Here is a 24,847-nt window from a genome sequence, read left to right on the forward strand (position 1 = left end):
ACTTGATTGTCCCAGAACAAGGACATTGGTTGGTTATTGGAGAACCCTAAATCAGAGAGAAGGCTTTTCAGCCAAATAAGCTCACAAGCAATGGAAGCCATGGCTCGTTACTTAGCCTCAACACTGGATCGAGCTATGACACTTTGTTTTTTGATTCTCCATGTGACCAAATTTCCACCCACAAAGGTACATAATCCGATAGTGGACTTGCGATCAAGGGAGTTCCCAGCCCAATCTGCATCATTGTATGCCATGACTTCAGTGTTGTCATTTTTCTTCATTAAGATACCTTGACCAACATACTTTTTGAGAGAACGAAGAATTCTCTTAACAATTTGCATATGAACCACAGTGGGGGCATGCATAAACTGACTCACTATGCTCACAGTATGAAATATATAAGCTTGCCTACCAACCTTTGATACTCAGTAACATTGGTTTGAGTTTCACTATGTGCATTGAGCTGAAACTTGCTGTTAAGAGGCGTACGTGTAGGTTTGCAATCCACCAAGTTAGCATCCTTCAAGAAATCGAGAACATATTGTCTTTGGTTGAGAAAAAGTCCCTTTTGGGATGTAGCTAGCTCAATACCAAGAAAGTACTTGAGATTTCCCCAAGTCTTTAAGAGCAAATTTTGGTTGAAGGCTCTGCTTAAGGGAATGGATTTCTTCAACATTGTCACCTGTCATGGTGGATTAGGTATATAAGATGTAGGCTCAGAGGTCATAACTAGGGTATCATGCACTACCTGATTGTCTTGGCAGAGAGGAACGCTAGGCAAAGGGAACAAGTCATGTAAGAACTCCCCCTGACCTTCATCACCCACTTTTCTTGAGAAATAGGGAGTTGTTTCATCAAATTTAATATCCCTTGAGACAACAAGTTTTCTAGTGACTAGATTGTAGCATTTGTATCCTTTTTGGGTAAAGAAATAACCCATAAAAACACACTTAGTTGCTCTAGGATCAAGCTTGTCATGGTGAAGTGATTGAATGGGAACAAAACATATGGAACCAAATACCCTCATGTGAGAAAAGTCAACCTTTCTATCCTTCAATACTTATAGGGAGATTTGAAACTTAGCACCTTATTAGGAAGTCTATTAATAAGGTAGGTGGCTGTAAGCACTCCTTGTGACCATAATTTTTTTGGTACATGCATATGAAGCATGAGAACCCTTCTCTTCTTAAGAAGGTCTTGATTTTTTCTCCCGGCAACCCTATTTTATTGGGGTGTGCCAACACTAGATGTTTGATGTAAGATGCCATGAGTGCTTAGGTATTGAGACATGTTATGGGACATATATTCAGTGCCATTGTCGGACCTTAATATGTAAATTTTAGATGAAAATTGAGTACCAACAAGTTTATGAAAATCTTGGAAAACATTTACAAGCTCACTTTCGAATTTCAAAAGATACAACCAAGTGATCCTTGTAAAATCATCAACAAAGGTTACAAAATACCTATATCCATCAAAGGACTCAAGGATTGGACTCCAAATATCTGAGTGGATGATTTCAAAAGGACTACTAGCCCTAGACATAGAGGGATCAAAAGGTAACCTAGCAAACTTAGACTAGTGACATACATCACACTGTAACTTTTCTTTACAAAGCTTTGGGAACAAAAAAGACATCACTTTCTCATAAGGATGTGTCAATCGTTGATGCCAAAGTTGTTGGTCTTGAAAAACACAGGAACTAACTTGAAAAGCCTTGGTTTCCTTGAAGTCTTTAGCTAGATAAATATAGTCCATTCAAAAAGAAACCTTCATCAATCTTCCTCATGGTGGTAATGTCCTCGAAAACAACATTATGAAGAGAGAAAATGGCTAGGCAATTTAGAGAGTTTGTGATGGTTCCAACTGATAACAACTGAAAAGGAAAAGAAGGAACATAAAGAGCTACTAACTCAATAAAGTCTTAAAACAGTTTGATTTTTTCCTTTCCTTACAACTGGAGCACTTTTTCCATTGGCTAATGACACTTGAGATGAATTAGACAATTTTTTAAAATCATGCAAGGTTAGTGAGCTCATTGGTCATGTGATCCATGGCATCTGAATCTACAATATAATAATCATGCTCACTACTAACATTAAGGGCAGTTAAGAATGCATTCATTGTACTTGGAACACCTCTATGTGGAGCACGATCACTTTTAGCTAGAAAGTTGGCAAACTTTCCAAGCAAGGCAATGTGGTTTTTTACTTTAGACACAAGAGCTTCTTCACACTCAGTGTGCAACTGCTTTTTATTAAGATAAGTAGTAGATTGATGAAGGTAGCTGCAAAGGTAGCTGCATGATTGGCCTTGTAAGAAGAGTGACTTGGACCCTTTTGGGGACCCTTATTCTTCTTTAAGAACTTAGGTTCTAGCTCATGATGAAGGATCCAACACCTATTTCTAGTATGCCCCATGGTATCATAATAATTGCACTTTAAATCAAGTTTTTTTTCCTATGTAAACCTTTGCTTCCACTCGATTATTGCTAGAGATATAAGCTCTAGTTTCAGGTATACTAGTCTTAGTCTCTTGACTCATCACTTTCTTCCTCACTTCTTCCTTTTGAATGATAGCACAAACTCTAGTGAAGGAATGAAGCTCAAAGTTCATCAGAATATGACTTTTAAGATCTTCGAACTATGGACCCAAACTTGCTAAGAGTTGAAAGATCTTGTCTTCCTCAGCTCTCTTCATTAAAATAGTAGCATTAGTCGTATGAGGACGATAAACGTCGAGCTCATTCCACATGCTTATCAGGTTACCAAGGTGTTGAACAAAGGGCTTCCTTGCTTGTTGCAAACTTGAGATGTCTTTCTTGAGCTGGAAGACATGTACAACATTAGTTTGGTTGCCATACATTTCTTGAACTTGCTTTCATAGGTGCAATTATGATTTTGAATAGTTGAATATTTCAACAATTCTATGCTCCATGGAATTAAGTAACCAAGACATGACCAACTAGTCCTTACACAACCCCAACTCATATGTAGGAGAGGTGGTTTCAGGTGCCTCAGTAACACCATTGACATAACCTAGCTTGTATCTTCCTCCCAATGCAAGAAAGATAGTGACACATCCGACCCTGATATCCTCCAAATACCAAGGTAAGCATGTGCTAGCCGACACCCGAAGATGACGAAACCATATTAGAATGCATGAGAACTAGAAAGAAATAACTAACATAAATAACTTGTAAAATTAACTACAATGAATATGCAATTATGGAACGTGTTCAGAGCATACAAATAATTTGAGACACTAAAAAGGAATAATATAAAATTGAATGAACAAAAGGATGAGTCCTACACCGAGAGGACTAGAAGATGCCGATGCTAGAGTGCCTTGACGCTGGGATTGTACGCCTCGATTCTAAGTCCTTAAGGGGCACAAAACAAAACATGAGTGAACCAAGTTGATATATATAAGTAGTACTAATATAGTTATTCAACAACGTAATGACCCCCAAAGTTTATGAAAACTCATGTAGCATAATCAAAAATAGCTTTTCCGAAAATCCTAGCATGCCATAAAACTTCATAAAACATATATTATATATAGTATTTTAAATAGTGGTATCAGTATCGCTCGAAGGCATATAAAACTCTTCATTTGCCCAAAGGCATATAGAACACTTCATTCGCCCGAAGGCATATAAAACACTTTATTCGCCCAAAGATATATAGAACACTTTATTCGCCTAAAGGCCTTCATTCGCCCATAGGCTCCTACAACACCCGACCAAAGCCATATATAAATATCAATCACCTAGCACCCGACCAAAGCCATATATAAGTATTAATCACCCGTAGGCTCCTACAGCACTCGACCGAAGCCAATATAAAAGTATTATTCGCCCGTATGCAGATCGTATAAGTAACCACTAAATAAACACATAAGAATATTAACATAATATTTCTAATATATATACACACACACACACATATATATCTCAAATCGCAACTCAATAACTAAAACGTCATATCGTGAAACCATGTTCACAAGTATGTATATAGTCATTAATCATATATACATCAAAGAACGTAAATCTGATAAAGCATAATATATCATAAAGTGTGAATCGAATTTACTCATAAATGTTTCATAAAACGTAACCAATAAATCATGTTTTTCATACATGCATTTTGGAAGAGGTCCGCTCATAGATATTTCGCCGTCAAAGAGCCGTGCAAACTAGAGAAAATGGAAACACCATAAACAATTACACCTAAGCACATAAAGGCACCAATTAATAAAACTAGACTATAACGATTGAATTTCAGGAAACAAACGTCATAAATGGGGACTTAGGGTACCCCCACGCGCCACCACATGGAGGCGGCCTGGACGGCCACGTGCCGCAGTACGCACCGATTTAGGTCGTCGAAAAGTTGGCTAGAAAATTAACCGATGCCGCCGTAACAGTATTTCTGATGAAGGCGTGTGTGCTCCACATGCAGACCCATGCACTAATTGGGTTCTGGGTTTGGGGCCAATTCAATTTGGGGTTTGGGTTTGGGCTCAATGGGTTTAGGTTTGGGCAATTGGGCTAGGTAATAGGGTTTGGGCCAGTTTCTGGGATGGGTTTTGGATTCAGGTTAAGGATTTAGGTCGGGTCGACCTAGCTTCAGGCCAAAGGTTGGCCAGTTTCTGGGCAAGTTTTCAAACGCTCATAACTTCTTCGATACTCAACCAAATCGAGCGATTCAAAAACCAAAGTTAGTACTCAACAAGATGAAGAGAATGATACCTTGCACAATGGCTAACTTGTCGTGGTTTGGCCAGAAAACACCTCAAAAGTGGCAGTGTTTGTCGGAAAACTAGGAAAAGCTACTCCGAGCTATTTTCGATGATTAACACATATGTAGAACTTAAAATAAGCTTTGATCTAACCCTAAAACATATCCCAAGGGTTTCTAGAAGCTTACCAACATTGGAAAATCACAAAACACATCGGGAAAAATGATGAATAGTGACAACGTCACTGTGGAGTTCTTCGGTATTTGATACGAGGTTTCGAGGCTTCTTCGTCCAAGTGGTGGTGGTTTAAGGTGGTTGTGGTTGCTCTGTGTGTGTGGTTCAGAGAGGAAAAGGAGAGTTTGCAGAGAGAGGGCTCGGGGAGAGGGGAGAGATAGAAAGAATGAGTGAAAGTGAGCGAGAGAGATGAGAGAGTTGTGAAAGAGAGTTCACGGGTTCAAAATGAAGAAAGGAAAAAGAACCGGGGGATAAAATCAAGGGTGGGCCCTCTTGGGCACACCAATTAAGATCAAAAGCATAATTTCAAAATAAATATCCCAAACTTAGTGAAATTACAAAAATACCCTTTTGTTCCGTAAATTCCAGGACGGCTTGTCACAGATAACATAAGCCCAGGCAAGGTAATTGAATTCATTCAACAAAACGGAACTGAGATGTTGGTTGGGATTAACTTCAACGTCATATTGAGGTGAAGTAACCAATGAGCTTTCGGCTTTAAATGAATTTTCTTCAGCCATCTTGGCATGAAGGAAAAGAAAGAAAACACAGCGAAAACAACATAGTTAGGAATTTAGGGTTCCTGCTCTGATACCATGTTGAATTTTAGAGTTGTATATTTCATAAATGAAACCTTTACAGTAACTAAACATATATAGAAGAGAGGAGAGTGAAGAAATAAACTTCAATCAATCCCATTAGTCACTCCTTCAAACAGTCCTAATCTATTTACAATAACAAGAAAAGCAAAGTCCCTTAATTGAAGGGAAAGTACAACATGAATAAGTATCCATGATAAAACCTTTAACCCTTACCGAGAGTTATACACTGGATTAACAACCAACCCTAATTGACAATGATTGTTGCAATAAGACTCCCAATAGCCTCCAACTTCCAACACTCCAAGATCACAAAAATCCCAATTCATTGTTATTACTAATTAAGAAATTTAAGAAACAATTTGATCTTTGATCAAAACTTATTAACTTCTTTGCTTGGATTGGGAAGTGAGATTTGTTCTCACTAATTAAGAAACAAGCTACATGCATTATGCACACATTTGGTGCTAAAAATGAGTTTAACCAAACTAGCTCGGTTTTTCACGGCAAATCTGTGTTGGCCAATCATGGTTGATAACAAGCGAATGAAGGCATTACGTTCTATTATACTATCAATTGTATACATGTTATGCATGTGTTTATTAAAATTTTGAAAATTTTACATACAGAGAAAATATAAATGTTCCCTTGAACTTTTTGGTGACGACCTTCAAACTATTTTTCGTCACTGAAAAGGTTGTTCATATCTTTAGTGACTGTTTTCGGATAACTATTTGTCACTAAAAATTTGTTTTATTTGGAGAATAATGTGAAAGAGAAAATGAGACAACTGATACGTTTACTTGGCTGTCAACGTTTTAAAAAATGAGCCTCGAGGTTGGCCTAGGCGGCCTTTGAGGTGGAGCGTGAGGAAAATGCCTATTCCAAGTGGGAGTAAGCTTAAACTCGCCTAGACATGATTGAGGCGTGCCTGAGACATCAACTGGGGCTTTTTTTTTTAAGTTAGAATTTCTCACCTATAGTGGAATTTTTTTTATTTAATTGTTGATTATTCTCGTATAATAGTTGATCTCAACTCTATTGTTGATTATCTTATATATATATATATATATATATAACTATATATATATTAATAATTTTAGATCTCATGAGGCTTTGCCTTAAGCCTCAAGGCTTTTGCCTAGGCAGTAGGCAAGGCTATTCATAAGACGCCTTGGTTTTGCTTTCGCCTTTTAAAACATGCTGGTTGTGAGGCTTTAAAAAAAGTAAAAACTATTTTGTGTTCAATTTACCATATTAACATAACTTTTATTTTAGTTATTTTTATTTAATTTTGTTTGACACAGTTAATATAGTCTTTTCTCCCTTTGATTGACAAAGAAGGTTTTGCTAATGGGTAGTTTACATTGTTTATGTATATCTATGAATTGTGAATGTAATTTCGATAAAAAATAATCAGAAAAAATTCACAAGAATTAAAGTTGCAAAAAAGTACATTCAAGTGTGACAATTTTTTAAGCAGTTCATGAACCAAATCATATCCATCCAATATTCTTATTAATTAAATTAGCTTTTTTAATGGATCTTTTTTTTTTTTTTTGGATATTTGGGAATCTTTCTTATCCTATCATTGGATGTGATAACAGAATACTCATTGTTTACTTGAGCAAATTGTATTCATTCTTTGACTTCAATTGTCATGTTACGTCACAAAAGCTAGTGTCATCAACATGTCACTCAATATCATCACAACTTTATAAATTAATTTAATTGTTGGGGGTTTGTTTCAATGTTTAATTAATTAGGATATCAATACGGCAAATAATATTAAATGAGAATGCTTGCTGCACGAGTTGTCCAAAAACAAATTGAATATTTGGCTAATAAAAAAAGATATTTTTCAAGTGATAAAGTCGACCTATTTTGTCTGAGAGTGAAAAGATTATGTGCTTAACTTAAAGTTCGCTGGTACCCACTCACCCATAGTCTCCTATGCCCTTTTTGTAAAAGTTGCAATCATTAACCCTAGCCCTGGAGAGTGGCCACCACAGCTGCACATACGAGAGAGAGAGAGAGGAGGACGAGATGGTGGAGGGGGATACTGGACCTTTCTATTCATATCCCCTTCTATCCTTTCTTCTTACATATTATTTTTTGTTTTATTATGTTTATAACAAAAATCAATATAAGATATTGACATGACTTAACTGTGATCGTTCAAATAAGAGGGTATAAAATAGTATAAAGATTAGGAGAGTAGAGAATCTTCTTCTATGAGAGGTTCAAGTGTGTTCAAACTTTGAAAGACTATTTCTTTAGGATGATGATGAGGACTTGAAATCAAGAAAGGAATCTTTCCGAAATATTAGATTTCACATTTCACATCAATTGCATGCATAATACTAACATGTGGTGTTAATTTGGACAGAAAGGTACCTAAAGGATGGTTTGGTCTTACGTTTTACTAAGACTAGATTAAAGCATGCATCTTGTAAACTAGTCTTTAATCTTATCCTATTTGGACTGCAATGTTATTGATAGTCAATTGATCAAAGAAATTGAATGAGAATTCCGGAACAAAAACAAAGGAAAAAAAAATGCTAAAAGAGAAAACAACAGTGAGACCATATCCCCGATAAACCATGCGTTCACAATGATGATGGTGACTTCTTACAAACATCTGTTGCTGTTTGCATTTTTTACATTTTTTTTCCCCCTGTTTCTGTTCCTATGATCAATTTCTTTGATCAATTGACTAGCTAAAAAAATCAAGAGGACTGCAGGGAGAAAAATAGAATACTCTTCAATTTGGATTCGCCTCCTAACCCAATTTTCTCGCTTTCTTAGAGATCAACGTAAAAGTGGATGACAGCTTCGCTTGGAGCCCAAGTCACAGATGTCAGTAAGAAGTCACCATCACCATTGTGAATGCATGTGGTGTATTGGGGACGTGCTCTTTCATAATTATAAAACTAATAGTGCACCAAATGGCCTGCAGCCCTAAATTAATTACCCCCAAGATTATCAATGGCTTAAATATAAAAGGATAATTAACTCGTCAAATCGTGCCTAAACGCGTCATTCATTTTCCCGTCGAAAAGATTTTGTCAAGGGACGACATATCTGTCATGTTCTTTATTTGACAGAAACATATACAGAGGTTCCCACATGGAAATTCAGGAAGATTATGTTTTGAAATATAAGGTAATCTTAAACAAGGACACGTGAACTTTTGACTATCCTTTTGCACTTATCTCTACAAATAGAAGTGAGTTCCCACCATTCAATTCACGTTTCGTTGTAATTACGAATGTTGCCCGTCTTACTGGATGACTGAGAAAATTGGATCCAAATTAGTTTTATAGAATCTTGATATTAAAAGACAAGATATTCTTCTAATTTAATTGAAATAGGTCTTTGGACCGAGCCAGCAGAGCAAGTGAATACGTTGAAGCTTTTTGACTGGAAGTTTGGATCCCAGTCGTTTGTTGCCCCTAGTGAAGTTACTTTAAAGGTTGATCAAGCAAGTCAAAAAAAGCCATCAACTTTTGGGGTTGCCAAATTGCAACTGGTTACCAGATACAGCTGTGTCAATACATAACTCTAATTTGAGTTAAATTTAGAATTAATCTGTGGACTATAACTCTAATATAGATTTCATCTGTTAATTTTGATCATTAAATTTAACAGAACATGGAGCAATGATCCATTCCGTTAACTTCTGTAAAAAAAAAAAAAAAAAAAAAAAATTATCCTTCATATACTTAGGTTCAAAGTAAATTTAATTATCGAAGACGCCAGCAATGAGACCAGTGCCATCATCACTGCTAAACCGGCTGAACGTTTATTTGGAACTTCATGTTATGATTTAGTTGTCGAAAAAAGGTTTACTGATCAACAAGAGTTACCATATGCAATTCTCTAATGTCGAGGGCAGATCAAAAATTTTCAACTTCAATTTTGAAATTTGAAAAATGATTTCAACAGAAATGATCTTTTGATCCAAGCGATTTTCGACGACAAAATACAAGATGTTCAATCAAGCTCCAAGCTTCAAATAACCTGACATTTACTAATGTATTAATCTCTCTTCTGTTTATATGGATTTAAGGGAAACTGAAATTACCGAATAAATAGATGAACAAAACACTTTGGACACTGAAGATTTTCCCATCAAATCTCTCAAGAACAAAGTGTCTCCAAACAAATCTGAAATAGTGTTTACTACCAAAACCGAGTACATTACATCTATTTGTTATTAATACACGTAATTTCATAACTCAAATTTTATTATATTTCTTATGCAAAGAATTTAATTTCTATCTACAGCAAGAACAAGTGCAAAGATGACTGAAGTTCTATGTAACAATATAGAACAAAAGATTTTTTTATGAGCCCAAGGCAATAGTCGTTCAAATATGCTTTTTTGGTTGTACATAGAACTTTTAACATAGAGTTGGTAAAATGCAGGTGCAAAATGAATGGCTAATCAATGTGCGAGACTTTTGGAAGTGTATAATTGTAACTTGGAAATTTCCCCTTTGGACTGTAAATATGCTTTTGATGTGAAGTAAATAGAACGTCATATAATTGTGATAGATTTTATTGCACCACCTCCTTTTCTACTTATGCTACAAGGAATCATGACTTGATTTTGAGTCTCTCATTTTAGCCACATCATTGCCAACTACTACTGCACCTTGGATACCAATTAAGCAGCCATCACTGTCAAATCCATATGGAAAACTCATCATATGAACGGTATATTGCTGGTACTTAGAAATCTGATATTGATGAATTATTTAGAAATAAATGTGTTAAATTGTGATTACTGATTCATAACCTGCAGCGGAGCGCGGACAATTTTGCTAGTTAGTTCTATAGAGTCTAGTCATTTATAAGAGGATTTATAAGACACAATATATTGTACTGTTTTTCATTTTAAACGTCCGGCCATAATATTTATAAGTTCACCAAACAAAGGACAAGATAGTCTTCTAATTTAATTGAAATAGGTCTTTGGACCGAGCCACCAGAGCAAGTGAATACGTTAAAGCTTTTTTACCGGAAGTTTGGATCCCAGTTGTTTATTGCCTCTAGTGAAGTTACTTTAAAGGCTGATCAAGCAAGTCAAAAAAGCCATCAACTTTTGGGGTTGCCAAATTGCAACTGGTTACTAGATACAGCCTAATTTGAGATAAATTTAGAATTAACCTTTGAGCTATAACTCTAATCTAGATTTCATCTGTTAATTTTGATCCTTAAATTTAACAAAACATGGAGCAATGATCCTTTCCGTCAACTTCTGTGAAAAAAATGCAACGCCCATGTGTCCGGTTTATGATGCCACGTAGATAATTATGAAAAATAAAATTGAAAAAACAAAGTTGAAGTTAACAATTCAGCACAGTAGGAAAATGCACTTATAAAAATACAGAAGACTATCAAAGTAGATGGTAAGAACAGCAATCTTAATCAAAATTTGGATTTTTTTTTTCTTGCATAAAACACCAAGTCAAATCCAGAACACCAAGAATTTAGCATAAAGACAGCATCTCAGGATGAATAATACATTATTTCCTCTCTCATTTCTCGATATCTCGTCTCTTTCGGCCCCAGCCCCAACAAGCAAACTGTCAACAGTACTCTCTCCCCCTCTTCAAGATGTCTCTATACCGGGCTCCCGTATCTGAATGGATGTTTTTGACAAACTTGCTTCAAGTTCATTTAACTCATCCAAGTCCAACTCGTCGTCATCATCATCATCATCGTCTTCATTATCATTATTGACGGGGACTTCAGAACCAGCAGCACTAGTAGAGGCGCTTGGTCCTCCTCCTGCTGCTGAGTTGTCTTTGGCCTGAAATGGAACACAGTCAAACTCGGATAACAAAATAAAATGGAAATTGTCAAGGCAATATAAATTGTCCATGTAAATGGGAACCATGCGACATTATTTGAACCACGTAATCTAAGAGTTTAGGAAAGCACTGTATACAAAAGCACATCCATGATATAAATGCTCCTTGTTTCAGAATATTTGTTCCTCGGGTAATGAGCGAAACATAGTCCTTCAAAGTTACGATAATACTTGTCCGCCAAAACTGGAATTACCAAAGCGGAGATTTTGGTTCATGAGTTACTGATTAATAGTCTTTTTTATACGAAACAAACTTTTATTAATGAAAAAAATAGGACAACAAAGGTGAACCAAGTCGTCCACTACTAAGAAAGTATGAAATTTTCTCTCCATAGTGTTTTCACATCAACATTAAACTTCAATCTCAAAATGTCTTCATTTTCTTTGGCATAAGCGAAAAGCGTGTATTAAGGTTAAAATCATGTTTTGAAGAAAATGGTTTTTATCACCATATGTCCCGTAGATTCCCCCCATAGACTTTCTATAAGTCAAAAGGGCACCACTCCTTTGAAACAGGAGGAATCTAAACTTTTGAAACAAATTAAAATGACCAGTTTTATAAGGTTTGACCTCCTTGATCACAGGAAAGACGGGGAGAACAAACAATAATTCATGGCCAAACAAATGAAGTAACAAGTAGCGAAATGAATATGATCACATAAGTGAACTACGGAAGTTCAAAGCACCAGCCAATTAATAGAATTTTTGTGGCCTAAAATAACATGGCAACAATTAACATGAAGACAGTGCACATACATGTAGGTATGTTAACGGTAAGAACACAAGTTTACGAGTCACAGATGCTCGCTTTACACGGTTCATGGTTAGAACAGAAGTCAGTCAGAGAGTATGCTTATAATGCATGGAACAAGGCAACAGACAGAACCAGAAAGGGCTAAGACAAACATAGTATAAACCCTTAAAAGGATCTTGATGCATGCATCTGTAATCAAAATTTTATGATCTCACCAGAAAAAAAACTTCACACCATGATCTACTATAAACGAAACCAACAAAGAGATACAATGTGAAAAACAAACTGAGATAAGAACAAGGATTTGAAAGAAAAAAAAAAAAAAATCACATCATGACATTACCAACAGAAAATCTTATTGCATAGCTTCAATCACATTTTGGTATTACCTTGGCGAACTTATAAGAATGTTCAAAGATCCCTTCAACCCATCTTTCACAGCGTTATTACTACAATAACTGTCAATTCTACAAACCACACCCCCCCCCCCCCCCCAAAAAAAAACAACAACAAAACCAAAATGGAATGGCCTGAACCCCAGCATTAAAATTATGTGATTGAAAAAGAGCAGATGTGGACTCTTATCTCTGTTGGTAAGCCAATGATTTTATTTGGCTGCAAAAAAGCTTTCTGACTTGAGATACGAAAACCTCTCTTAATACAAAAAGGAAGCAAATTCACAGATAGAAATAATATTCACACAAGACAGCAATGAGATGTTGGAAGTTAAATTTTAGCCAAAATAATACCAAAAGAACATACTAAGGCTTCACCGACTTCAAAATGGAATGGTATGCTATCAGTCCATAAATCAATCGCACGCATATACCAAAGGGACATATTACCTTCTCTTCAGAAGCCTCAGGATCTTGTCTTTGGTATTTTTCATATGCTTCAGCATCATCCACAAACACACTAGCATCTGAAAGAAACAACTCACGACCACTGAAATACAGGAAAACTTCAGTCAATAGCATAAAACAAAAAAATTTACAAAAATGCAAAAAAAAATAGAAAGGAACAGAACCTCATGCGGTCATTCTTAGCCCTCTCAGCTCGTTGTGCAGCCAAGCCAGCCTCTTTCTCTTCTGTCTTTTTATTCCTCCATTGCATGAACAACTCAGTGGTCATTGGAGTAATGGTTGTTACTTTTGCACGCTGCAGTAACCAGCAGATGATCAACAGTAAGAATTAGACATACAAAACTGAAGAAATAAAGCTAAAAGTACTTAGGGATACAACACATATAGTTCCAAATGTACAAAAGGTCTCTATCACAACACATATGGATAAAATGAAAACGTAAAGTCAACAAAATCAATATGATCATCACCTGATTTTCAATTTCATCCTCAATGGCAACTTTTTCAGCCTCCTCATCAAGAAGTGCCTTCATCTGAGATTTCAAAACATAACCAGGAGGAAGAGCATGTCTATAGTGGCACTCTTTTCCACCATTTGGACAAGACCAAAACCAACCATACTGTTTCTTTTCCACTGCATCTAAGAAGTGTTTGCAAACCTGTACATATAGAAAGCCCGCCTTAGATTCATAACTACATTCAGAGATTTCACATTACCAAATGAATATGGCCAAAATTAGAAAAAGCATGTTACTTTCTACCAGTCACTATTTTTAATGCTTATATTTTCTCATCTCGAAGACAAAAAATAATTCCGCCTCTATTATTCTACAACTCAACCCAATTTAACTCACTAGCATAGCCTACAAGCGAGAATCCAAACTAAATCCCAAATATTGTTTCACATTACAGATTCTTTACAAGAATGTCTTAAGTAACATTCAGCACCGCAAACAGCCAAACAGAGTAAACGAACAACTGAAAAGAGTAAAAGTAAAAGTATCCACCCGCCAAATCTATCTACAGAAGACATAAATTGATCACCTGAACTCTATATGTACTTGCATAAAGTTGTAGCATACCCTATTGTCAATGACTTGTTCTTTCAGTTATCAGATTACGACATTAATAATTTAACTCTTAACATAACCCTTAGGATCAAGGATTGCAAAACTGACCTACATTACCTAAACTAGTATTAAAAGAAGACCGATGTCCCATGCAACTAAGACTGTGCCTCCCTCGTTTTTTTTTTCCTCCTCATGAAACATATTATTGATGTAATGGGTAATATGCCCAGCAATGCCTCCATATTCCATCCTAAATCATCAGAAACATTTAAAGGGTGGGTATGGAGGAAGGAAGGAGGGATAGATAGATGAATATCTAAAGACAGATGGAGAGCAACACGTTCAAATGCAAATTACACTAAAAGCTTCTATGTCAGATATAAAAAACAATTTACGATAAGAAAACCAACATACAATTTCAGTGGGCTTATTCTGGTTATACTCATTCTTCTTTGACTCCACAACCTTTTCCAATGTCGCTTGATCCCAATCCTCCATAGTGTCTGAAAAATAATCAGTCTAGAATAAGCAAAACATGTGCGATAAATTAGCATCAGAACATTAAACACGATATGTCAATCCTCTCACCTTCATCATCACGCTTATCACTGTAAATATCAATCTTTTCACCCTTCCTCTGGACATTCAAGTCATGCGAAAACTTGCACTTGAATCCCTTGGTACATTGCCCAAACTTGAAAAACTCGCATAATATAGACTTGGGATCAACACCTATTCAAATTCCCAATTCGATTACAAGCATATCAAAACCAATCCGCTATCGAACACAATATAATCGACCATCACCAAACAAAATTAGGAAAAATGTGAGAGTTGGAGTACATACTAGTACTACATACCAGCTGGCACTTTCGGCTGACTAACAGCAACCTTAAACAAATCATTGAGCTCCTTCTCTTTTGCTTTCTCTTCCTCTTTCTTTTTCTGCAAAATCCATCAAAATTTGATAAAACCCAATTCCAACCCAAACACTAACTCCAATAAAAATAGTTAATTTACATTCTCAGCTAATTTTCTGCGTATCCAAACAGAACCCAATGGGGGAAAAATCAACAGAGATATAAATCGGACCTTGGCTTTGGCTGGGTCTACTTTGGGCTGGACTGCCTGCTTGAGATTCTGGACGTACTTCTGGACGTTCTTGCTCTTGTTCTTGTTCTTGAGCCCGAAGGTTTTGTCCTCCACAACCTTCTGCTTCTTCGCCAAGTCGGCCTTCGATGCCTTTGGCGGCATGGCTACGTCGATTCAACGAACAGAACAAATTAATGGAAAAAGGGGGAAATTGGAGCGGTCAGTGTTTCCGAATTAAATAAAAGTTATTAACTTCCGGTGGGGATTTTGCTTAATTTTGAATCAGAGATGGCGATTAGGTTTTCGAGAGCCCTCTCTGTGCGCGAGAAGGAAAAGCGAGCGGCGGTCGAGTGAGGTGTTTTGTTTGGGTGACATAAAATGTCCATTTTGCCCGAGCGTCGAGTGCGGCATCTCCCTACCAAAATTAGGAACAGAAGCGAAACGGGTGCAATTTATCATATTATTTAGTTTCGTAATTCTAACATAAAAGGATTGCAAGTAAAGAGAGAAAGAGAGGGATATTGATATTATTGTTTTCATTTCTCTTCTTTTTTGTGTAAAGAGAGGAAGAGAGGGATATTGATATTATTGCTTTCATTTCTTTTCTTTTTTGTGTAAAGAGAGGAAGAGAGAGATATTGATATTATTGCTTTCATTTCTTTTCTTTTTTGTTGTGTATTGTGATCATACACATAGTGTTCTTTAAATAAAGTCACACCCCGTGAAAACTTATAAAGGTGAAATGAATGCTTTTTGAAAAACCTCATGCAACACCAACATGATCACTATTCTAAAGTCTTCCTCACCTTTGGCTAACAACATGTGGACATTTACTCCCACAACTTTTACAACAATAAGTTTGTATTCTTTGTTTTTTTTTTTTTTACGTTAAATTGCTTTTAGAGTTTTGAAGTTTGAAGATATCTAAGTTCAATGTTCAAAATCTACTTAAGGTTTTTAAGTCTAAAGAATACCAAATTTTTGAAGTTGGCGTCATCTGTAGGCTGTAGCCAATTTGGTATGTTTGCAGACTCCAAATTGGCGTTAAAGCTATGTGACAGGGAAAAAAATCGAGGGATTGACCATCAAAAGTATGGTTCCTGAATTATGTAGCAGGCTTGGGGAAGGAGGAGAGGGTTTTTACAAAATCCAACATGGGCATTCTGTTATGATTACACCTGTTGTGAGTAGATCATTTCCGTTGTGTTTTTAGGATAATATTTTGAAATGACCATAATAACTCTCTTTTCTTTTTCTTATTTTTTCCCCTCGTTTTACAGATACGTATGGGACTGGGCACAGCAATTTTAGGCAGATGTCAAGCAGCTTATGCGTAATCTCAACGAGTGAAGTGAGAAACTCTGTCCCTTGTTAATGAGTAAATAAATGAAGTTAGCAAACATCCATTATCTAGGTGCTATATCTAAATAGTACTTTTTAAGCAACACTTGAATTCAACATGCTTCTAATAAAAGCACTTATAGCAAAGTATGCTTACGCACAGAAGGGTTCTATACTTCTAGTGGATGCATTTTCCATGTCTAACAAAAGGGTTCTATTTGGATGATTTGCTCTATTCCTGTATTGAAGAACATCGTAGGTTATTAATTTTTTTTGTTTTCGTTGTCCTTTGTAACATCATATTGGAGGACTTAAAAATTCGACTTTTCTATATGACGAATTTGTTTATCATTTTATGAGGAACACTTGGTGTTGATATGTTTTTAATAAAAGCACTTTTAGCAAACTATGCTTATGAAAGGGCCATGGTGAAGCTGAATGTATTTGAATACTAGTTGTAAAATTCTTAATAATTTGGAGTAAAAATAGGAGATTTCTCTTATTTGAGCATGTCAACATTCACTCCAAATTCACAATTCACACAACATAAATATCAACCCGTTTGAGATTGTTTATGTAGTGACATAAATATCAACCCATTTGAGATTTCTCTTCTCCCATATGTTGTTTTTTCCCCTAGTTTTCTTGGTTGATTTGCCTTCTTCTCACCCCTGTGATGTCTCTCATCCATATTCATCCAATTTCCAAGCTTCAGTCACGCTTTGTCGCGATTTGTTGTGGTGTTTTGACCTGGTGAGTATAGATCTGGTGCTTCCATGGGGTCGGGTGTTCCTCACACCACCACCTTCTCTTTGTTGTCTGCTTTTGTTGGCAGTGTTGCTTGTGGAATCCCACAAGCTTCTTTCAATTGGTTGCAGGTTATTTATTGTCTGCAGTTGTACTAGGAGTGAAGCTTGGGATTGAATGCTGGTATCGATGAGGCGAGGCTTAATTAGGGACAAGAATTTGTGTGGATCGACATGCATGGCTATTGTTTTGGTGGTTGCAGCGGAATCAGCCGTTTTGAGTTTTCTTTTGTTTTGGTCTCAACTTTTGGTTTGGCCACTGTTGTTTGTTTGTGTTTTTTGTTTTAGGGCCTTTTTGTTATAAAATTTGGTCATTTGTGTTATAAAGTTGGTTGTTGGTAATGTATATTGCCTTTGATGAAAAAAAAAAAATTTCAAGTGTTTTTTGTCTGTCATCGATTAAAAAAACAAAGAAAAGAAATAAAAATTAGTGATTGTCTAATCATTTTCAGCAGAGCTCATTTGGAAATGCATTTTTAGAAAAACAAAAAAAAAAATTTAATTATAAAATTTGAAGCGTTTTTGTTAAAATAAGCGATTACATGTTTTTTTAAGAAGTATTTCAAGTGATTTTTTAAGATCACTTGCATTTTGTGAAGAATTAGATTTAAGAACATTTTAAAAAAAAAATGCTCTCATTCATTTTAAAATCACTTTCACACGAATCCAAAGTTACTGAAATGTAATCACAATGTAATCACCGGAACCTTCCACCCAATAAAAATAAATAGAACCGCTTGTTACTCGTTGGCTCAAAGATTCTATGGAAGCTGAAAGCAAGGGAGTTGTCTCCGCACTCAAAGGGGAATATATCGTGATATCAGAGGTGGGACGAGGCTCTTTCTCCACCGTTTGGAAAGCCGTGCACCGGCAAAGCGGCAAGGTGGTGGCTCTCAAGCAGGTCCACCTTTCCCTCCTCAACCGCCACCTCAAGAACTGCTTGGATTGCGAGCTCAATTTCTTATCCTCCGTTAACCACCCAAACGTCATCCGCCTCCTCAATGCTTTCCAGGTTCTCAATCACCCTCCTCGCCTCCTCAATGCTTTCCACCCCAACATCATCCGCCTCCTCACGGTGGAGGACTGTTTCTTACATGCTCAATTTGTTTTCGTGAAGTCAAGCTCATATGTTCGTTGCAGGATGAAAGCTGCGTATTCATGGTGTTGGAGTTTTGTGATGGGGGAAATCTGGCTGCTTATATCCGGCAGCACGGGCGAGTTGAAGAACAGATTGCCAAGAGATTTATGCAGCAGCTTGGTAGCTTCTTAACTTTTTCGCATCTTTACCTGTACTAGGGCTTCAGGCCGCTTTGATTCTCCGGTCTGAATATAATCAAATTCTTGTTTTGGTTGCAGGAGCCGCGTTGAAATTACTACATTCGCACCACATCATTCATCGAGACTTGAAACCAGAGGTAAAAACAAGAGTTCATGGAAAGATGGTAACGAAATGCAATTAGAGATCTTGAAATCTATGCTAAACAATTGGATTTGTTATACAAATTGAATGTATATTGATTGATTTCGATCCTTTCGGATTGCATTACACCCTTAAATGTGGAATTGAATCGTAAATCTCTATCGGAATTCTGTAAATCGGCTGAATTGTTGTATTTTGAATTAGTAGAACATTCTACTCTCTGGCACTCAAGATGATGTGGTGCTAAAGGTAGCTGATTTCGGTCTCTCAAGGTAAACTCTAGCAGAGAGATCCATATGCGGAAATTCATCCGCTAACCCGGTTTAGGATGTATTTAGTATGATTTAAAGCAACCAACTGTGGTGGTTTCGTTCCTTATTAGCTTATCTTTGCTACCGTATACAGAAGTTTACATCCAGGTGATTATGCGGAGACAGTTTGTGGATCCCCGTTGTACATGGCACCTGAAGTTCTTCAGTTTGAAAGATATGATGGGAAGGTACGGTCTTGTCTATAACTTGTGTCATTTTCCCCTTTCAATCACGATGAATCAAAATTGACGGATTCAGTTTATAGGTTGACATGTGGAGTATTGGCGTAATTCTTTTCGAGCTTCTCAATGGTCGCCCTCCTTTCCCTGGTAGGACTAACGTTCAGGTACTAACTTCCCGCTTATTGTCGGAAAAGGTCCTTTAGTCACGCTTGGCCAAATCTTTGATAAATTTACTTTCCAGGTGCTTAAGACCATCAAGTCATCCACATACCTTCCTTTCGACCAAGACATCCTTTCTAGATTGCATCCTGACTCGGTCGATATGTGTTCAAAACTGTTGTCTCCAAATCCAGGTTTAGCATTTTACCAGCCTCACTTTCATATTATTATTGTACTTCGCCAAAACTCGCTATACATTATGTTTAGTAATTCTCTGACGTACTGATGCACCACTGCAGTTACGCGCCTGTCCTTCAGCGAATTCTATTTGCACAGTTTTTTTCAAGGTTTTCTAGAAGAGTTGAGATGCGAAACAATTACGGGTACACAAATGTTCTAGCACTCTGTACAGAAGATGATTTTACTGATGTGTATGATTCCCATTACGATAAACTGCACTAGAAGAGGTGTTGAACAGAAATGTCAAGATCTCCAAGCTCCATGGCTTTGCCATGGATCGGGAGAAGTGCAATTTCACTGTTTTAGACAGATTTGGTGGTAAGTGTGTAGAAGTCATAAGTGAATACCGGAAGTCCGTTGATTCCAACAACTCTTGAGTTATTTGCTTCTGTAAATGGACATGTTCATGATACAACAGAAATTGAAATCCTCCTACGAAGGCAAGACTCGATGAGTATTTTCGTTCCTGTCATGCATCGAGTAAAATTGATTTTGCAGGCATAGCTTTGATTGGTATTTTCGAATTTACACATAAAATATCATCAGGCATCAGCAAACGAGATACAAAAGTCAGCTACATTTTATTTACGAGATCATTCACATCAGCAGAAGCATCAACAAAGATGCACAGCCTACAGATCTCAGAGATTAGGACGTAGCCAACAACGAAGTCAAGGATTGGCTTCCAGATTGTGGTTCGTGTACTCTACATTCTCACACACAATTTCAGCAGTGCTTGTTTAAAATTGTCTCGATACCGCCTTGAGCTATAGGGTGGTAAGTCTCGCGAGCGGCTGCAAACACCTGCTTGGCCAGAATCTTCTCTTCTTCATTTCCATTGCCTTCCACAAGAGCCCTGTAGAGGGGGACAAGGTACTTCTTCCTCCCAACTTCCTTCAAAGTTCTCTCCACCTCGCCCAAGTAGTCTTTGCACTTGGAAGCAATGGCCAGCAGGAGAAATGTCACCTTCACGTCATAATCTTTCGATTCTGCCAGCCTGAAGCGCGAGTTCAACTCTACAATCTGCAAATCAAGTCACAGGAGCTAAGAAATTAACTACGCATGTTGAAGGCCGCTATGGAATCAAGTCATAGAAAATAAGTACCTGTGAAGGTTCAACAGGCTTGGGGAGGTTCTCCAAGTAGAGTTCCCACTCCTGCCCTCTCCAGTCAGCAACTTCATCCTCCCCCGGCATCTTACCAAGCTTAAATTCATTTGCCATGGACACAATCTTTGCATATATGTTAGAAACCGGTTCATACGCATCAGGAGGGATACCAGTGCCCTCAGTCCACAACACTAAGTCAACCTCTTTCTCTATTCCAGGTAGGTTTGCCTTCAGAAACTCGAGAAATGTATCGGTATCAATTGACTGGAACTTGAAGGTGGCAATGTATTTCTTCAGAAACTCATCAAACGCAGGCCTTCCAACCTTTATATTCCGAAAAACAAGTGCCAATCAGATCGTCTTTACAGAACAATATCAAGAAACAAAAGAAGTTACAACTTCAACATACCTGACGTTCGATGCGCCATAGAAACTGGAAACCCTTTTCATATGGAACTCTAGAATACACATCATCTGGATCAACTCCTTCCTGGTTGGTTTTCAGCTTTGTGACCTCCAAGCTATCCTTGAACCTCTCCATTTCCTTGTGCAAACCACGCCAGCCGATTCCAATGTTCAATGCAGCTCTGTCCTCGCCTTGCACAGCCTCAACAATTCTCCTCTCAGCATATGTCGTGAAACCCTGTAGCAATAAGTAAATGTTAACACCCTGATATCAACTACAACCGGAAGCTCGTAAATCAGTAAGACATTCTTCACATTCTCCTAACCCAGAATTATACAAACATCCTAGTGCGTTATGCTTCTAAAAGGGAGTTTTAACGAAACACTTCCGGTATTATTCAATGTTAACGAAAAACCACATTTTTACCTTTCCTGCTACCATTCACTACACCTTTATTTGTCTTTTTTAATTAAAACTAAAGTTTTTTTGAATTTTTCGTTAGTTTCCTTTCTAAAACTGAACTACATCTAAAACAACGCGGCATCACACCGTCAAGCTTTCGCACATTGCGGTTTTCACAAGATACATACTGGAAACTGACCTAAAACGCACTGTATGCAGGTAGTATTACATCAAATGAAGAACATAAGCATCTTGAAGTTATGGAATTGATCAGTTATGAACTTAGCATCACCCAAATAAGAAAACAAACAACATCTATGTGTGAATTTTTCGATATGAAGCCCGAAAAGTTGAACCAGTGAATGTGTGAATGTAAATTTAGTACCTCATTCAGCCAAGAATCCTCATTAGTTTTGTTGGTGATCAAGTTCCCAGTCCAGCTATGAGCCAGCTCGTGCGCCACCACCTGCGCGCCGCTGGCGTCGCCTTTGAGCACCGTCGGCGTCAAGAACGTCATTCTCGGATTCTCCATTCCACCGTACGGGAAGCTCGGGGGCAGCACCAAAAGATCGAACCTTTCCCACACGTACGGCCCAAACAAGGCCTCCCCTTGCCTGATCATGTCCTCGATGCTCGCGAACTCCGTCGCCGCCGATTCAAGCACCGCCGGCACCGCCTCAGAGTAAACCCTAGTCCTAGGGCCCACCTCCCGGAACCCCAGCTCACCGACGGCGAACGCGAACAGGTACGGCGGGATTGGCTGCTCCATGACGAACTCCTCAACGACCCTGTTCTCAGAGCACCACAAGGCGTCGCCGGAGACCAGCGCCGACCCCTCACCGGCGATCGGGTCGCGGCGAGAGACGTGACGCGCGGACATAACGGCGGAGAGCTGGCGGGGGACGTTGAGCTTGGCCGCGTAGCGCACACGCGCAGCGGGAGTGTCCTGGCAGGGGAACACGGAGCGCGCGTGGATGGCCTGGCATTGGGTGTAGACAAACGGCAGCGTCTTGTTAAAGGTCTGGGGAGGGGAGAGCCACTGGAGGGCGGAGGAGGAGGGGGAGGTGGAGTACAGTATTAAGACGGACGCTGCGTTGGAGAGGGTGAAGGTAAGGTGGCAGCCTTTGATTGGGTCAGGATGGGAGATGACGTAAGAGAGAGGCCGGGAGGGCTTATGGGGGTCGATGACGGAGTGGACGGTGAGGGCACGGATGTCGAGGGAGAGTGGGCCGGAGTACGGGGCGGGGAGGGTGAGGAGGGCGGAGGCGTGGATGGTGGAGGAGGGGAAGTCGAAGAAGAAGGAGAGGGAAATATGGGTGGCGAGTGGGTGAGTTGAGTCAGTGAACGAGTGAGGGTCGATGGGCGCCATGGGGAATTGCTTAGGCTTTAGAGCGTGGAACCGGAAACGGACAAATAAGGAATTTAAATAGACACACAGCAGTAAACAATATTTCTTCAGTTTTCTGGTTATTATTTTGGCTATGCCCTTCAACATTTTGGGTAAAATTTTAAAGTTCCGGATTTATTAATTTGATGGATTTGGTGGAAGAGATCCGAAAATAATCAATTTCCTTTATTTTGGCTTTGCCTTTCAACATGTTGGAGGGAGAAGAAAATCATACACCGGCATATATATGGTAAAGTTTTTACATTATTTACTAAGAATTTGATACTTTTCTTTTTCTTTTTGAAGTCTCAGATTCTTTCTTAAGTGTGAAAATTCGGCTATGGATAGATTGACATTCCTAAGTAAACAAAAGAGTATAACTTTTTTCTAAAGTGGTGAAAGTTCTTGTACGTTTCGAATGACGTGTATTGAATAAACAAAAGAGTATAATTTCTTTCTAAAGTAGTGAAAATTCTATCAAGTTTCAAATGACATGAACTGAATAAATAGAAAATTGTAGCTTCTTTCTAAACTGGTGAAAAAAAATTTTTCTAAGAATTTGAGTTTTCGAACGGCGCCACGCTCTTTATATCATCTTATTTGTATTGTTCATATATAGGTGTCGTATCGTGTTAAGAATATCAATTCCACATCAAAAAAAGAAAAGAACTTTGATGTACTTATAAGTAATTGGAATCTCATATTACCAATTAGTTTTATAATAGAATCTCAATTTTCTTCAAAAATTATATTCAGTTGCAACGAATCACATGATGAACGAGATAAAACAAAAAGGGTATTTAGCAGGCTGATACTCAACGGCCAGAAAAGAACTCACAGGCTTAATATAATAACGGCCCAAAACATCGTATTTCAAATTTCACAGCTGCCAGCCCATATGAAATTGCCAGGGTAACAGTAAGCCTACAGTGGAGCCCACCTTCATCCCAGTGACCACCATCATTCCGAGAGCAACTTTCCCCTCTCTCCTCTCACTCTCTCAGTCTCTCTGAAGAATCCAAACATCGTTCTTGCTCTTGTTCTTGTTCTTGAGCCCGAAGGTTTTGTCCTCCGCAACCTTCTGCTTCTTCGCCAAGTCGGCCTTCGATGCCTTTGGCGGCATGGCTACGTCGATTCAATGAACAGAACAAATTAATGGAAAAAGGGGGGAAATTGGAGCAATCAGTGTTTCCGAATTGAATAAAAGTTATTAACTTCCGGTGGGGATTTTGCTTAATTTTGAATCAGAGATGGCGATTAGTTTTTTGAGAGCCCTGTGAGAAGGAAAAGCGAGCGGCGGTCGAGTGAGGTGTTTTGTTTGGGTGACACAAAATGTCAATATTGCCCGAGTGTCGAGTGTGGCATCTCCCTACCAAAATAGAGACAGAAGCGAAACGGGTGCAATTTATCATATTATTTAGTTTCGTAATTCTAACATAAAAGGATTGCAAGTAAAGAGAGGAAGAGAGGGATATTGATATTATTGTTTTCATTTCTCTTCTTTTTTGTGTAAAGAGAGGAAGAGAGGGATATTGATATTACTGCTTTCATTTCTTTTCTTTTTTGTGTAAAGAGAGGAAGAGAGAGATATTGATATTATTGCTTTCATTTCTTTTCTTTTTTGTTGTGTATTGTGATCATACACATAGTGTTCTTTAAATAAAGTCACACCCCGTCAAAACTTATAAAGGTGAAATGAATGCTTTTTGAAAAACCTCATGCAACACCAACATGATCACTATTCTAAAGTCTTTCTCACCTTTGGCTAACAACATGTGGACATTTACTCCCACAACTTTTTGTATTCTTTTCTTTTTTTTTTTTTTTTTTTTTTTACGTTAAATTGCTT

At 37.9% G+C, this 24,847-nt stretch overlaps 3 protein-coding genes across 5 annotated transcripts; 1 reads left to right on the forward strand and 2 right to left on the reverse strand.

Moving 5' to 3' along the window:
* Window positions 1-11,008: 11,008 nt before the first annotated feature.
* LOC103966664 (zinc finger CCCH domain-containing protein 11) lies at window positions 11,009-24,315 on the reverse strand. Of its 3 annotated transcripts, XM_048590490.1 has the most exons (9): window positions 24,077-24,315; window positions 15,237-15,353; window positions 15,005-15,089; window positions 14,733-14,876; window positions 14,559-14,647; window positions 13,545-13,733; window positions 13,239-13,369; window positions 13,057-13,156; window positions 11,009-11,397 (listed from the first exon to the last, which is right to left on the reverse strand). In XM_048590490.1, the coding sequence occupies exons 1-9, from the start codon at window positions 24,119-24,121 to the stop codon at window positions 11,197-11,199; spliced, it is 1,101 nt and encodes a 366-aa protein (XP_048446447.1). In that variant the 5' UTR covers window positions 24,122-24,315; the 3' UTR covers window positions 11,009-11,196. The 3 variants fall into 3 exon arrangements, with proteins under 3 accessions (XP_048446447.1, XP_009378138.2, XP_048446448.1); XM_009379863.3 differs by lacking the exon at window positions 24,077-24,315 and having other exon boundaries at window positions 15,237-15,438; XM_048590491.1 differs by lacking the exon at window positions 24,077-24,315 and having other exon boundaries at window positions 14,992-15,089.
* On the forward strand, window positions 18,132-20,162 carry LOC103966667 (serine/threonine-protein kinase ATG1t-like). Its single transcript, XM_048590492.1, has 8 exons — window positions 18,132-18,395; window positions 18,524-18,641; window positions 18,740-18,798; window positions 19,011-19,075; window positions 19,209-19,302; window positions 19,380-19,460; window positions 19,538-19,649; window positions 19,755-20,162. The coding sequence occupies exons 1-8, from the start codon at window positions 18,147-18,149 to the stop codon at window positions 19,853-19,855; spliced, it is 879 nt and encodes a 292-aa protein (XP_048446449.1). The 5' UTR covers window positions 18,132-18,146; the 3' UTR covers window positions 19,856-20,162.
* On the reverse strand, window positions 20,182-23,021 carry LOC103966666 (leucine aminopeptidase-like). The gene is made up of 4 exons (XM_009379865.3): window positions 21,997-23,021; window positions 21,213-21,446; window positions 20,801-21,127; window positions 20,182-20,718 (listed from the first exon to the last, which is right to left on the reverse strand). The coding sequence occupies exons 1-4, from the start codon at window positions 22,978-22,980 to the stop codon at window positions 20,422-20,424; spliced, it is 1,842 nt and encodes a 613-aa protein (XP_009378140.2). The 5' UTR covers window positions 22,981-23,021; the 3' UTR covers window positions 20,182-20,421.
* Window positions 24,316-24,847: the final 532 nt, after the last annotated feature.

Source organism: the organism of the source record quoted next, unplaced genomic scaffold (genome assembly GCF_019419815.1).
Source record: "Pyrus x bretschneideri cultivar Hongxiangsu unplaced genomic scaffold, Pyrus_bretschneideri_v1 Contig32, whole genome shotgun sequence".
In the NCBI taxonomy this organism is placed as follows: Eukaryota; Viridiplantae; Streptophyta; class Magnoliopsida; order Rosales; family Rosaceae; genus Pyrus; species Pyrus x bretschneideri.